This window comes from Camarhynchus parvulus, chromosome Z (assembly GCF_901933205.1).
Source record: "Camarhynchus parvulus chromosome Z, STF_HiC, whole genome shotgun sequence".
In the NCBI taxonomy this organism is placed as follows: Eukaryota; Metazoa; Chordata; class Aves; order Passeriformes; family Thraupidae; genus Camarhynchus; species Camarhynchus parvulus.
Window position 1 is genome coordinate 19,880,901 of NC_044601.1, and position 16,697 is coordinate 19,897,597.

The 16,697-nt window shown below is 41.8% G+C and overlaps 1 protein-coding gene across 2 annotated transcripts; it reads left to right on the forward strand.

Moving 5' to 3' along the window:
- Nucleotides 1-1,033: 1,033 nt before the first annotated feature.
- LOX (lysyl oxidase) lies at nucleotides 1,034-14,255 on the forward strand. Of its 2 annotated transcripts, XM_030968743.1 has the most exons (7): nucleotides 1,035-1,899; nucleotides 2,292-2,400; nucleotides 3,687-3,824; nucleotides 6,101-6,257; nucleotides 8,650-8,745; nucleotides 8,886-9,001; nucleotides 10,543-14,255. In XM_030968743.1, the coding sequence occupies exons 1-7, from the start codon at nucleotides 1,176-1,178 to the stop codon at nucleotides 10,547-10,549; spliced, it is 1,347 nt and encodes a 448-aa protein (XP_030824603.1). In that variant the 5' UTR covers nucleotides 1,035-1,175; the 3' UTR covers nucleotides 10,550-14,255. The 2 variants fall into 2 exon arrangements, with proteins under 2 accessions (XP_030824604.1, XP_030824603.1); XM_030968744.1 differs by lacking the exon at nucleotides 10,543-14,255 and having other exon boundaries at nucleotides 1,034-1,899; nucleotides 8,886-9,005.
- Nucleotides 14,256-16,697: the final 2,442 nt, after the last annotated feature.

The window sequence follows — 16,697 nt, forward strand, 5'->3', positions numbered from 1 at the left end:
AACTAGGTTTATTTGTTCTGGTGATGGGGCTAAGCCTCTCCCATGTGAAATTTCACTTTTCAATGAAAACTTACTCCGGGAGGAGCATCGCCAATATATTTCTCGTGTGACTCATATGCACAAAACCCAAAAGTCAATAGTCAAGATTTTATTTGATGAAGGTTTTCTCCTAATTAAGAGGTCATCAAGGGGATCCGACTGTTACTCAGCGCTGAGACGAAGGTCACCAGCAGCTGCTCCAGCCCGGGAGATGTGCCGGCCAGCACATTTTCCAGAAACATGTTTCCTCTCTCGCCAGCAGCCCCTTCCCCCTCCCCGCCGCCCCGTTTCTAGTCTCTCCAGCGCTGATGAGCTAATAGCATTTTTCCTTTGCATACTTTGGCGCTGCCCCACGGCATATTCTGGCAGCCTACGTGTGTCTGAGCGCGCCGCCCGCCGCAGGCTCGGCACGGCTCGGCGCGGCTCGGGGCGCGGGGGGAGGCAGGGCAGGGCAGGGCAGGCAGGGAGGCAGGCAGGGCAGGGAGGGAGGGAGGATGGGGAGCCCCCGCCACCGCGCCGGCCCGAGCCGCCCCGTTCCCGTTCCCCCCGTTCCCGTTCCCCCCGAGCCGCCCCCGTGCGGGGCGGGCGGCGGCGGGCGGGGGGCGGCCGTGGGGGGAACTGTCAGGGCCGCACGTTTCCAGCCGCATTACGTGAACAAATGGCGGGGGTGCAGCCAGCCCAGCCAGCGGGGCTTGTGTAACTTTGCGAGCGTGCCAGCAAGTTTAAAGTCCCTGGTCTCTCCTCCTCCTCCTCCTTCCCTCGCTCCAGACACCAGCGCGGGCCGGAGGACGATGAGAGGCTGATTGTTTGCTCCGGCTCCCATTCGCATCCCCTCGCCTATAAATACCGGGGAGAAGAAAAGCCGCTCTCGCCGCCTCCCCCGGGCCGAGTTTCCTTTCCGACGGCCCGACCTGCCCGATGGCATCTCCCGGGTGCTGCAGCGCCTGAGACCCCGCTGCCCGCCCGACCCTTCCAGAAGCGCAGCCCGCACGCCTCGGCCTCCCCGCACCGCCCCCCCCCCCCGCTCTATCCCGAGCAGGAAAGGCGCCCCTCGCTCTCCTCTCGCCACCCCCTTCCCTCCCCTCTCGGTTTCGCCCGTATCTCTCTACCCGCCGGCGCCCACGAAAGAGGCGAAGATGCGTTTCGCGCCGCCGGGGCTCCTGCTCGCTCAGCTTCACGCGTGCATCTACTGGAGCTGCCTCTGGCCCACCGGCTGCCAGCAGCAGCAGCCGCGCCGGGATCCCCCGCCGCCCCCCGCCGCCTGGAGGCAGCGGATCCAGTGGGAGAACAACGGGCAGGTGTACAGCCTGCTCAGCCTGGGCTCCCAGTACCAGCCCCCGCGGCGCAGGCAGGCGGCCGAGGCGGCGGGCAGCCCCATCCTGCTGCTGCGGAACAACGGCACGGTGCTGCCGCGGAGAGCCGCCGCCCGCAACGCCGCCGCCGCGCAGCCCCAGCCCCAGCCCCAGCCCCAGCCCGCCGCCGGCAGTCGCGGGGGCTCCGGGGCTCGGCACTGGTTCCAGGCCGGCTACCAGGCTTCCTCCGGGGGTCGCGCCGCTGCCGCGCAGCGGAGCCCAGCGGCCGCCACCTCCGCGGCCCGGGGCGCCTCCTCGGGGGCGCCGCGACCCAGCCCCGCCGGCGGCACCGGCACCGACGGCAACGGGAGCAGTGCCGGGGCCGGCAGCCTGCCGCCCCTGAGCAGCTTCAGGCCCGGCCGGGAAGATGTCATGGTAGGAGACGACCCCTACAACCCCTACAAGTACACGGACGATAACCCCTACTACAACTACTACGACACCTACGAGAGGCCCCGCCAGGGCAGCAGGTACAGACCCGGCTACGGCACCGGCTACTTCCAGTACGGTAAGAGCCCTCCTTTCCGCCCGCGCCGTGCCTGCCCTGCCCTGCCCGCGGCCCCGATCCTGCCGCTCCCGGCGGGAGGAGCTGCGCTGCTGCCGGCCCTGCCTGGCCCTCGCTCGGGGCAGAGCCCGACCGGTCCGCCGTTCGCCCGGCTCTCGGTCCAGTCCCCGCGCCCGGGAGAGGGGCGGGCTGCCGATGAACCCACCGGGGGTTCCGGGCGTCGTCTTTGCGGTGGGATGTTTGGGATAAGCCTGGGCAAAGGGGAATGCGAGGTTAACGGAGTGCAGGGGTCCGTAGCAAAACGACGGCTCCTAACGACTGGGATGGTAGCCAAATATTTGCAAACGTGTCCTGGGTTGATCTTACTGTTATGTGGTTGGTTTGATGAACTGCAGGTCTCCCTGACTTAGTCCCGGATCCCTATTACATCCAGGCGTCCACATATGTGCAGAGGATGTCCATGTATAACTTGAGGTGTGCTGCCGAGGAGAACTGCTTGGCAAGGTAGGCATCGTCCCAAGGTTTTGCCCGTTTGCTGTGGGTTGCTGTGCTCCTGTTTCCACCTGTGAACGCGGCGAAGGAAGGAGAAAAGTGAGGCTGGAGGGCTCATGGAAACACAGCCCTTTGTAACCTTCTTCCAAGTTCGTGGCAGGTGGTAGAGAAAGCAGTCCTGCCACATTAGAGAGACAAGCTGCAGATCTCATGAAGAACCTACACGCTGTGGAAAGTTGTATTACATGTTTTTATTGTCAGGCTCACTTGGACATTTCTGAATTTTGTGAAATGGAGGCACCTAGAAAACAACTTCATTCTGTTAATCTCCCTCCTCTACTCCCACAAGATCATATGTTACTTCATTAAAAAAAAACCCAAAAACTGAAGAACAAAAACCCTATTCTTAACCAGCACAATTTACTCTTAAGATTATAATAAGCTAATTGTTTCTGGGCCTGTGCCTTTTAATGTCTGCTAAAACTAAAATCCCTCTGAAAAGTGTTTCAGAGTCTCTTAAGGGGTTGAAATAACAGCTTTGTTATGAAGTTAGGTCTTGTCCAGTTGGCAAAGAAGGATTTTTCCTGTTTTCTTTGGAAAGAAATCAACATGGCTGGTTTTAACCACTTTAACTTGTTTGATACCTTATCATGCAAAACAAATTTATTTATTTACCAGCATCATAAATTTATGTTTCAGGGTCATGCCTGCTCTTCACAAAAAAAAAAGACATAGCAGTTGTTCTTTTTTTTTTTTTTTTGCTAGCTTCACAGTGAAGACTCATTGAAGTGTTCTTGCTGGCTATTAGTTGATTAAAATATTCCAGTATTTAAAAGAGTGTAGATAATAGCTATGTAGAATGGGAAAACACAGCCTCATTCATACACATATTAGTTTTTTGGGTTTTTTTTAATAACAGAATCAGACATCTGTTTTGTGATCTTGCATACACAGGGAGTTATTTTGGTTAACAGCAACTAATAAAATTATGTTTTTTGGTACCAGAGTAATTTTACAGCTCAGCAGTGATCTTCTTCATAGAGAGAGTCAGTCAGTGGTCAAACTTCCATTTATAAAATTAAAACCAGGTCTGAATTTTACTCAGGTCTTGGTCTGACACCAGGCATTTCCACACCATTTGGAATTCCTCAGTGAATCTCCAATGCATGAGGCTTATGGAGCCTGAAAAGATCTGTGCTATCAGTTACTTCTGAGACAATATAAAGCATTTTTTCGAAGTATTTCTTGCATATACTTATGGCTTTTTCCTTTGTTTTCTTTGGTTTGCACCATTGCAGCTCAGCTTACCGAGCAGATGTTAGAGACTATGACAATCGGGTGCTCCTGAGATTCCCCCAAAGAGTGAAAAATCAAGGCACGTCGGATTTTCTGCCCAGCAGACCCCGTTACTCATGGGAGTGGCACAGCTGTCACCAGTGAGTGAAGTGCTCAGTATGGCATCTTCTAATTATGCTTTTCACTAACAACTGTCACTTACAAGGCAACATTTTCTAAAAGTAAAGTGAAGTAGAGAGAAACCATGGGGAAACTCTAGCCCTTTACTATCTGATTAATTTTATGTTGTGGTAATTACTCTTTGTAGGTAGTGATAATTACACTTTGCACAGACACATGAAATGAAGATGGATACAAAGCTTATCCATATGTATGAAACTCTTACAATGTGTAGATAAAATACAAATACAAGTCTGAAATGAGATTTGACTTTCTCCTTTTATTTTACGTATAGTCCACTTACATTTAAGTGTACATTTAAGTAAATAAAAGTCCTTACCACGTAAAAATAAACAGAAACCCTAAAATGTCCATTTACTAGCGTATTCCCTATAATAACAACCATTTTAAACAGTGACCCATACTTCTTGAGCTGAACTTAATGATCTAGTTCTTCACAAGGAATGGTCTGATCAAGTTGGAAAAGGAAAGTTACTGAGTTGACTGAGCCCATTATCAATAATATTCTATCTACATATGATGATATTTTGACATAGCAGCATTGCTCTAGAAATAGTATATTTGCTGGAAACACAGCAAGGGAAATGTAGCAGAACAAGCAAGTAACACTGCAAACCTGTACCTTTTTGGAAAACTCATATGCAGGAGTCTGCAGGTTTGTTCCAGTTTTTACTACTTCTTAGCAGGAGCAGTTATAAAATACCGGAACTAATTACTCAGAATACTTACTTCCGCCTTATTTAAAGTACAACTGTGCTGCTACAGGCACATAAGTGATAACTTAATTTTTTTTAGAAATGGTATGCAATGTGGGTTTGATCTGAAGGCCTCTGAGCCAATGAAATATTTCTGTCTAGGTTCAGAGGCTTTAGATATTGAATGAAAAATCAGTATCATTAGAACAAATTCTTTCAAAAAAGACTCATATTATCAATTTATAAATCTTACATGCATCAAAAAAGCTAAAACTAAATCAAACTTAACAAAAAAGCCTCCACAAATGCTTTAGTTAACCTCTATCCCTGAAAAAAAAATCTCCACCAATAACAAAAATCCCCCAACCCTTGTGCTTACAAACTTGATAAATGGATGAAATGAGTAGAGAGCAGTTGAAGTTTTCCATTTGTAGAAGAACAGTTTCTTACTGTGCCACAATAGCCCAGCTATCACTGTCCAGATGCAAAGTGTCTCTGATGTTGATACAGTTTTTGGACAGAAAATACATTGCCTACAAAAAAATGCAGCTCTCGTGATCATTTCCATAAGAGTGAAGCAAACTCTTTTGGAAATGAACCCGAACTGCCAGTTGCTTTGGCTAGCCATCAGACCTCAGTGTTAGTCATCATCATCTGTGGACTGGCTTTAGTGTTCTGGATGTGCTTTGAGGCTCCTGTGCTGCTTTGTTTTACCAATACATTTGAGTTTTGTTTAATTAGGTCTTTCTCATATCCCTCTTGAGCTGAAATCATTCAAAAGTAATGGCAGCCAAAAGATATGGTGCAGGTAGAGAAGACAGGTTTATTTTCCCACACTTTTGGAAAGGTGGGAATTACAAGAATAAGACGTGCTAAAACTCCACAGTAAGAGCTAGAAGTCGCTTTGTGTGAAAGCAAGAAAAATGCATCACTTTGCCCAAATCAAAAGAATAAACACTTCTGGAATAGAGACAGCATTAAGTACAGACTGTAAAAATAGCTGATATTTAATGAAATCTGCATTGCCAGTACACAGAAGCTGATTTCTTTATGCAGATTTTGTCTTCACCAATGTTACAAATGTGTTACATTGTCTGAGGGCCACGGAAATGTGAAATTAAATTGTTGGGGTTTTGCTAGCAAGTAGCAAACTTCCATGGAATTTATGGTATGTAAGGTAAGCATTCCTAGCAAACCTCTGGTTAAAGGCACTTATAAGATGTAAAATTCAAATATGAACTGTTTAATACTTGCTATTGTTGTTGGAAAAGAGATGAAACAAAATTTCGGAAAAACAGTGCTGCTATGGAATTTTTCCCATAACAAATTAAAACCCATTATTTATTTATAGGATGACATGTGGTACTTGAAAATGAGAGTAATGAAAATAGAGTGGTCAGTAGGAAAGTGTATTAACACACAAGTTTTGGGAAGTAATTAAATTTGTCCACATTTGACAGGATGTAGATCAATTAAGAATATGTGAAAATGTTATTGATGAGATCTGATCCATCTTTAATAATATATCTGTGGTTTAACAGACATTACCACAGCATGGATGAATTCAGCCACTATGACTTGTTGGATGCAAGCTCACATAGAAAAGTTGCTGAGGGACACAAAGCAAGTTTCTGCCTTGAAGATACTTCCTGTGATTATGGATATTACAGGCGGTATGCATGTACAGCACACACACAGGTAGGAGCTCCTTTGGAGACAACCACGGGTTTGTGTTTGGATAACTTTTCTGTCAATCACCTGATGCCCTAAATTAGCTGATGCCCTAACTAGCTTCTGGAATTCCTCATTGTAGAGACCAGGATACTAACCTGGAGACTGGCAATTCACCCATGTGCTGTTAGTTGTGGGTTTCTTGTTAAAGGGCAGTGACACTCACTAGCATAGCACCACTGCTAAGTGAACTGTATTAAAACACACCACAGGTTCTCCTGGCAGTAGGACTGGCCAGGCTTGCTAAGAGGCACACAAGACAGCCCATAAAGAAGCTGTTCCCAGTGTTCATCTCCCCAAACTGACATTGTAGGCTGGTGCCAGAGTTCATAGCTGGTATTTTCTCCCTTGTGGAGTCTGAAGCTGTAAGGGGCTGGATTTCTCCAACACCTGCAGCTGCTGGCTGGCAGCCTGGCACAGGAATCTCAGAGTTTTGTTCTGTGCCCACAGTGCAGGAGGCTGTTTAGGAGAGTGGCACCTGTGTGGATGTTTTGGGGGGGCACGTACCAACGTAAAGCCAGGTGCCAGGGCTTGTTAGGGGAACATGGAAAAGAGAACATACCATTATGATAGACAAAACCATGCAAGAATCCTGCCTTGAACATTGCATCACCACCTCTCAGATCTGCTAAAGAAAAGCTTAAAAAATTCTAACCAGCCAACCCCAGCAGAACAAGGTTGACCAGCAGTGTAGTATGGCTAAGAAATTTCATAGACTATTCCATTTGGAAAACCAGATGTATGACCAAAACTTGACTGGTTGTGGATTTAAAGAGGAAATTTTTGATATTTACTGACAATAGTTGATGTTTCTGTCAATATATGAACCGGAGACCTGTCAGGTAACAGCTTTAAAACAGAGAGGAGTGCTCTTTGGATACATGAATGAAGTATTAAATTCCTAGCCATTGGATGTTGCAGAGATCAAAAATCTCCATGGGCTCAAGAAGAATTTAGACAAAGTAACAGATGTTATCACACACAAAGATCTAATGGTACCCCGTGCCTAAAAATACAATTAAATGCCTGGTAGAAGGAATTTTCTTGACATTACACATCTCATTCCTTATGCTCTTTTCTCGTTAAGCATCTGCTGCTGACCACTGCCAGAGACATGACACTGAGCTTTGCTGGATCTGTGGTTTAACTCAGTGTGGCCATACGTACGCACAAACCTGTATCCCTTATTCTTCAGCTTTTAATCTAGAAGGTAGTTATTCTGTCACAGAGAAATGACAGCTATGTTTCCCTGGCTGACATGTCCACATTTGAATTTTAACTATAATGAATGATCTGCAATACATAGAGGCTTTGAAGGGGTTTTATAAATACCTTTTCTACTTCTGTAACTATGACATCTAACTAAGCAACATACATATTTACAGCTGAGTATTTGTGTCACTAGAATCACGGCTGTGTCAGCATTTCCACTGGAAGCCCATATTTCAGGGGTTTGTAATTGGACTGTAAAACTTTCCTCCAGCCTCAGACTTGGCACAAACATGCAACAGTCTGAGCTGATCACCAGCTGGGTCAAGAGGGAATTCCTGCAGGACTTGGGTTTTCTGCACTCTGTGTGTTGCCAGAACAGATCAGCTCTGCCTAGAGCAATCTGTATTGGCCACAGCTAAAGACACTAACTTTGAACCATCAACACATTCATATGTGGGGATTCTTACTCATATTCCTAACAAGAAAGAATTTTTCAGAAAGATGCATCTGGAATAAAGGCTACATTTTCAGTTCCCTCAGATTCTTGTGTCACTATTTGTCTGAAGAGAGACCATTTCCATGCAAAGCTCAATATGAAAATGGCCCTTAGCCCTACTATTCAAAGATGGCACATCCATAGCAAAATATTGCATCATTCCTAAGGGTAGAGAGAGTATCCAACATGATGATCAAGTCTGTCTCATGACTGTACTCATGACGTGAGAAGATATTCACTCAACATTTACAGATACTTACCTCCAGTCTCTCATCAATTTTTATTGTCTTCTGATCTTATGTGAAGAACAGGAAATAATATCATCAACAGTTTTGACATAAAAGGAGTACTGTAATAAGTGGTTATAAGAAAATACAGATGCCTCACAGATGAACAACTGTCAATATTATAGGTAGTTTTTATCCAGTAGCAATAAAGGGCAGTCTATAAAAGTGGTACATTAGACTTAGGTGTTCTAGTTTAGACACACAAATAAAATGCCAGCTAAAAATAAGATTCCTTTTCTAAGTTAATTTTCTAAGTGGACTGTGATAGCTAAATGAACTTCAGTCTGAGTGTCCCTAATGCCTAGATTGTCACTGTTTTTAAAGATTCATTTTTTTTCACATCCATCTTAACTTCATTCTTAAGGGTCTGAGCCCTGGCTGCTACGACACTTACAATGCTGACATAGATTGCCAGTGGATTGATATTACTGATGTACAACCTGGAAATTACATTCTGAAGGTAAGCCTATTGGGAGTGGGGAGGTTTGGGGCTTTTTGGGAGTGGTTTTTTTTCCCTTGTTCAAAGAAAGAAGTAAATCATTTGCATACATGTTACCAGCTGAAGTGGCAGCAGACAGCAGTGTGCTCTCTCCCCTGCAGGTGAGTGTGAACCCCAGCTACCTGGTGCCTGAATCCGACTACTCCAACAACATCGTCCGCTGCGACATCCGCTACACGGGCCACCACGCCTACGCCTCTGGCTGCACCATCTCCCCGTGAGTGCCTCCCCACTGCTGCCCTCTCTGCCACTGGGCCCCACTGACACGATTTTGTTTTGTGGGAATTTTAAAATTTGCAGGAATTTTGCTCTCACACTCACACTGTTGGAATACGCAACGCTTCCCAAAACTGCTGCTCCTGTCTGGTCTGCCAGATAACAACCTCTGGCTCGCACACCTTCCTTTGTACTGGCATTAGGACCTCTCTAGGATCATTCAGTACCCTTTTACAGCACCCACACACAACTGAGCAGCTACAGTGCTCTTTAAGACATTCTGCAAAATCCACAAACGTGTGTTACTTCACTGCTGCAGCTGCTTGCAGAGCAGCCACTCTCCCTGAAACAGTTCTTTCACACATCCTTCATTTACAGTTTTGCTCTTTAAAAGTTTAAGCAATGCCAAAAAAATTCCTTTTTTACATTTTTTCCTCCAAAAAGGCAAATTCATTTAATAAATGTCCTCATGGTAGATCTACTGTACCTTAGTATCTGTGAAACACACACAGAGAAAGCAGTCTTCTGTAACACAGAGGTAAGCAGTTCTCAGAACACTGTGTAAGTTGCTCATATGAAATATTTATCAAGAGACTTCATTTGGTTTTTATAAGGAGCATTAACATTGTATAGAGTTCATATGAAACAAATTCCAGAGCAGTGAAGGAAAAGTAAAACACATGACCAGTGCAGTCTTCTATAACAGTATCAGTGAAACAGACTGAATTAATGTGACTTGCTTAGTTAGCCTGTGAAATATTCATTCCTTACTTTGCATTAGGAACTCAGTAGTTAAATTAGCCAAACTTACATTTCACGCTTTTAACATCTGATCTCCCCATCTTACCTCTGAAAATGTTACCAAGTACATAAAATAATAGAATAGTTAATGTCAGAAAGACCTTTTAGATCATGAAGTCCAGCCATCAACCTCAGACCAACACCATGCTCACCATTAAACCATATTCTCAAGTGACATATTCATATGGCTTATGAACATTTCCAGGGATAGCGACCTCACCACTTCCCTGGGTATTCTGCTCTAATGCTTTACAACCCTTTATGTGAAGAAGTTTCCCCTGATTCCCATCTAAACCTCCTCTTGAGGCCATTTCCTCTCATCCTGTCTCACTGGTTACATGGGAGAAGAGACGAACCCACACCTCACCCCTGCCTCCTTCCCTCAGGGATTTGTAGAGAGTGATGAGATCTCCCTTCAGCCTCCTCTTCTCCAGGCTAACACCTCATATATATATATATTTTTATATTTTATATATATATATAAATAAAATACATATATATGTGTGTGTATGTGTGTGTATATGTATATATATATATGTATATATATATATATATATATATATACATGTATGTATGTACACCATACATTATATCTCTCTTCTCAGGTACATATTCACACAGGGCTAGGAAATCAAATGTCTGGCTGACTTGTGCTTTCCAGCTGACAAGTGGGTATTCAGCAGTTCCTCTTTCTGTGCATGCCTGCTCACCTGCATAAAATTATTTTTCCTCTTTCAACAGATACTGAGAAATTTGCAAGAAGTGGACGAGATGGTGACAGATGTTTTGAACTGAAGTATCATTATACAAACTTCACTAGGATGCAAACACTATAGAAACAAAACTACAGAACATACACAGATACACCCACACACCTTATGTGACTTTGAAGCACTTCTGCTGCTTCTCAACCAAAACTTAACTGGATTTTGAGACTCTAAATTGGCATTACTTGTATTACTATTGAAATGCGTGAAACTGGTGCTTCATGTAGAGATATTTTAAATTTTGATAATCTAACTCATTCATAAAAACATGGGACCATTTCTTAGCTCCTTCAAATCTGGAGTTTACATGATAGTAGACTGTAGTGGGAATATTACTGGTGAATGAGTTGAACATATTTAAAAACGTAGAAAAAAATGTACACAAAATGAATTAAATAAAACTCAAGAGGAAGTACTAATGTCAGCTATCTCAAAAAAGACAATGATGAAAAACAGATTAAGAGTGTAATACAGTACTATTAAAAATTTTTGCTAGGACACATTGATACGAAAGAGAGAAGTATGTTCAGTTTTCAAGGAATATTAACATATAGCAGAGAAATACACATATATTATATATATCAGTTATACCCCTGCAAGAAAAGTTATGTTTACATTTTTAATACATTAGAAGTTCTTCCATTTTCTTAAGTGAAAAACAGATGGGGTTTTGAAATAGAACTTTCATCTGTGAAAATTAATTAAAAAGCTTGCCCAACTTTATATGTTCAAGAAATTTTTCAAGGTGGGACTTTTAAAAAAGTTCTGCAAACTTAATGTGGATAAAAAATACCTGTCAAGAAGTGGGCTCTTGGAGATGATGACGAGACCCTGATGTGGTCATCTGTGAAAAACATCCAACTTGAACAGGCTAACCATCAAAATAATACAGGCAATTAACTCAGGTGGCACGACAAACAGAAGTAGGTCAGAATCTCTTACAAAGTATTTTTAGTGTGAAGAAAACCTACTACCTGCTTCCCCCTTAAGTACTGTAGTTGACTTTAAAATGTATATCTCAGTATTCAAAATAACAAAGTTGAAAATATACTATCTAGAGAGGAAAAGCAAAAGTCAGTGTATTTGACATCCTACTTTTGGCTGTTCAGGAACCAAATGCAACATTGTTAAGGGGAAAAACTTCCAGCCCAAATTAATGTTTTTGCTGAACTGCTTAACTGGTGCTGGGTGTACTACTCTTCCTCCCATCCCCAAATTATTTTGCTTTTGCAGTGCACCCTGCTGTAAGCTACAGTAGCTGTGATTTTTGTTTTAAACTGTGAAATGACATATCACAAGGGGATCTGGCTTTTTTTTTTTCAGAAGAGCTGTGATCATGTAAAATGAAGAATCTACTTTGGAGCAATGGGACCTAGAAATATTGATTGGTGTTCATTAATTTGATCAGCAGTTTGAAACACCTAATGAAATATTGGAAGCTCAGTAAATTAAAAAAAAAAAAAGGAAAAAGTGCTATTCAATATAGTTAAAAAATTAAAAATCTGAGGAGTATGGAGAGGTTTTATTATCACTATTGAAAATACTTCAGGTAGTATTTGGAAATATTTTATGCTTTAGAACCCTATGGATTTAATTTGGAAGTTTGATGAATTACCATAACATTCTTCACAGATCAGCTGTTCTTTAGTACATTTATTTAAGTTTGTTTCCACCTCAATCATAACTTGGTTACAAATTTGCACAATCAGAACTTAGAAGGAACCTGAGAACCAGCAGCCTGGTGATTCCTACCCACCAGTGGGAGAGGGTGCAGAATAATATAATTTATCCCTGCAGGTCCCTTTCTGTTTGCTGCGAGATCCATTTTAGCAATCTGTAACCAGTACGGGCAATGAACAGAAGCAAAATTTGGAAACTTGATTTATGAGAAGACCATTTGTTACATACGTCTGCAGAAACGAGGGCCTGTTTAAAGTCTAGGCTTCTGAAATCTCAGCCCAAAGAGTTCTTAGGTTTAAGAGGTGTTAAGGGATGCAAGCACATTCACCTTTCTATAGACTTAGGTCAAAACTGGGGTCAAAGTCCTGAGAGCAGCTTGGGCAACGGACACAAAAGCTACTGAATGGAAGCCAGGCTGTGGGCACGGGCTACTTCCTGGGAAGAGGTGGTGTGCTCGTACCTCATGGTGCCTGATGCTGGAAGTGGGATCCGAGAGCACCAAGTGGAGACGGAGCAGCTGCAGGAAGGGGGTGCCCCTCGCGCCTGACACGCTCACCTGCTCTCACGTCTGTGCCCAAACTACTTGCAGAACGCCACTGAAGTCAGCAAGGAGCCAGAGGGCCTTGAGCATCTGTGTAGCTGGAACAAGTGGGAATGGCCTCGTTTGGAAAGGTGTTGAATGCTGTAACTTTGAATATTGGGGATACTGGAGCTACAAAAATGTAGCTTTTTTTTCCGTAGCAAAATATTGTATTTGTTTTGAAATGTGTGTTTAGCGACATGACATTGATGTAAAATAGCACAAAAATTGCCTAAGACATGAACGAAAAACAAGGGATTTTAGGATTAAAAAAAATGAAGGAATGTGACTTCAACCCTGTCTAACTATAGTAAATCACAATGCAGTAGAAGTAGAAGAGTTTATTATATAGCATGTGTAGAGGTAGTTCTAACTAGGGGAGCGCCAACCAGTATTTTCAGTATCTTGGCTCTGCAGATTTGACACCTTATTTTTGGCATACTGGAATATGTTTTTGGGATTATGGGCATCTTTAAAAACCGTTTTAGAAAAAGTTTTTATTTTTACTGCAAATTATATTTGGATTCCATTTTACCAGACATCGGGCTTGTTCCCTTATCTCTGAATTGACATTGGTCTCAGTGGGAGCAAAACCAGATTTAAATTTTGTGGGATTTCTACTATGAATTTGCTGTCTTGCAGTCTCAAATTTCTTCTGAAGAAAAGCCAGAATATATAAATGTGTGTGAGACAATAACCTCCCACACTTCAAATCTTTACTTAAGAATTGCACATAAGGAACATAATGTATGTCAGGCTCTTTAGAGGAAGGGTTTGCTATGTATTTTTTTTAATCCTGAAATACATTTGGTATTTGTGTATTTCTAGACAAAAGTGTAACAAAAATGAAAGACTGGTCACCAATGGAACCAAAACATTGTGTAGATGACGTTTTTGTGTTAGGAAAAGTCTACTATTTTTTTTTCTGCTCCAGAATGAATGCACATATCAAATGTACCTTCCTATTGTCATTCATGCATTGTTTGCAGTCTGCTCATTCAAAAGCAGCAGGGTGGTTTTCATAAATGAGACATTGAAAGGTGGTTTTATCCTGTGTCTCACATTTATGCCAAAAAGGCATTTTCATTTTTCTCCAAATCCTAAAAGGTGCTGAAAGATTTTTAACTTGAATTAAAACCAAAGAGTATGTAATTGGGAGGTTTTTATTATGCAACTAAATGCTACAGATACAGTGAAATGCCACTTATTTTTGCAACTTTCTTGAAGACTTTTCATTATTTTCTTCACTTTTCTTCAGAGAGTCTTAATTTCAGTAACTTTTCATCTTTATCTGAAGAGCTCTAATTTATAATATTCATGCACTAGCTTTGTATTCTTCACTGCACTTTCATATTCTTGTGTTACCTGCCCGTATTATGGTTGCAAGTTTATGTGAAAATGACTTGAATAAAATGTTTCAAGCGTTCTGCTTGTCGAAGTATTACACTTATTGCACAGGCCAGATCCATCCCTCAGTGAGAAGGCTTCAGTTAAGGTTGTTATGTCTACATGAAAATGAAGAAAATTCTGTCTTGCTGACATGGTCTCAGAAAAAATATGAAAAGAAGATAGAAGCAAAAACAAAAAATTCAAGGCATGATAAGCTACCCCCCATACTACAAAAAGGATTAATGTGTCAAAGTTTAACAGGAGGAGGCATATGGTTCATCTGGACACATGATTTCCTTATCATATCTGTCTTGGTAAAAACAGGAACTTAAAAAGCACTTTCAGAATGTCTGCTCCAAAAACTAAGCTTTCACAGAAAGAACACTTGAGCAGTACATGGTGGGAAGTCTGTGTACTCTAGAAAACTGACTAACAGATTAAACATGCAGTTACTCCAAACACATTTTATCCTGTTATTTACACCCTCTGAGTACAAGCCAGAGTCCTGCTGCCTCTTCAATCTGTATGCTGAACCGATGAAACAGTCTGAGTTGTGAAGCATCTCTTGTCCCTTCACTGAGGGACTACTACAGAAGAGAATAGTTAAAAAGAGACTTGGAGTCTAAATAGTTTAATAGTTAAAAAGAGTCTTATTGGACACTCTTTCCTATTGGAAGTCAGCAAACAAAAATATCAACTAATTGGCACTCTTGGCTTCATGTAAATGGAGACAAAACCAATGTAATATCTTTTAAAATTCATAAAATAAATGTAGAATTATTTCAGATATAACCCTCCTTGTGTAATATTTCTCTATTTAAAAAGTATTTCCTATCCTACTACTAATTAGAGCTAAGAACTTCAAACTGAGAATTTCTCCAAGTGCTATTCCTAGAGCACAGAACCTGGAGTGGATCAGTGCAAATACAAAAATGCAATAAAAATGGCATGTGATAATTGCAGAAAGCATATTCAAATCTATTGAAAATAAAGCATCTCCTAGTTCCCATGTACCTTCTACCCGCATTCTGCTATCTCATTTTCACATTGCCTTGTATCAGAAAATGATCTACCGCCAGCAGATCTACTACCATTCACAAAGCAACTCAACACTTTCACTCCAGAAAGTATTGCTGTAACTGAATTTTCATTCAAGCCCCATTTTTCGTGATCTAACAATTAAAAAAAAAACTGATTAAAGAAGTATTTATGCCTGTTTGGAAGTCTACAAAATGGTCCCATCAATAACACACCCATTGGCTATTAAAAAACCCCAACAATCACATTTAAACTAGTGATGACTGTCTTAAAAGATACTGAAAAAATCTAAGATGGATTTGTCGGTAAGCCTGAAGTGAAAAAATTGTGCACCTGAAGTAGCCTAGTAGTATCTGACAGTACTTACCTGGCTAAAGACATTTCTTCTATGGTATGGTACAGAACTGAAAAGTGTGGTTCTCAACATTTTAAGATCAAATCACCACATAAAGAAATAACTTCCCAAGTCACTATAAAAATAAACTGCTAATACTTTGTGAGAGGCCTCTGTCTAAACAGTGCCACAGATATGATGCAAGTTAAAATCACATATATGCTGAAAATGTTATGTTGTTATAATGAAGAGAAAACGTTCTAAACTTTATCAACAACCTCCAGGCAAGTTCACTGGGTTTATCAGTTCATAAACAAATCACCCAGTTACACGTAAAAGATATTATCAAGCCTCCACCATCACTACTCATTTGTACAATGTCTTAAGGCTGTGATCCAGGTGAGTCACTAAGCACCAGCAGAAAGTAGCAGTAACCCATTAAAATATGAAGTAATGCCAGTATACTAATCTCTCTTCTCTCATTCATGTCCAGTGTATGTTATCTTTTTTCTTTTCTTTAAAGTAAGAGCTCAGAATATTTTTGAAGGGAAAAAAGGGATGTTTTGATAAGTCAGGCTTCCTTCAGGGAGAATTCTGTGGCCACAAATTACAGCTGTAATAATGCAGTAAGAAACTTGCTCTAATGCCAAGATAAACCAATGCTCATAGATCTTTTAAGCACATGCAAAAAAGCACTTTAGAGCATTGGCTCCTTAAAGTCTTGAGGTTTTTTCAAACTATTTGCAATCTTTAAATTTTTGATCCTTAAATAGGGTACCCATCTGCTAAAAGAAAGGTAAGCAGTCCATGAAAAACTGATACAACTGATGACACCTACCAAAAGACATTTCTCTTGCCTTACACTGGAAGCAGAGAAGTCACATACCAAACCTTTGTTTGTTGTGTTATTCATCTAGGATTTATTTACCTATTGTATTTAAAGATTAACATTTGCATCTGAAATCTTGAAGTTTGTAGAAAGCAGGCAAATGCATGGCTTTTTCTGTGAAATACAATCCTATAAAATCACAGTAAACAAGTTTCTGTGCTTTACTTTGAAGCTTTTGGCCTTCAATACTGTTCCATACGCTACAGTGAAAATAATAGC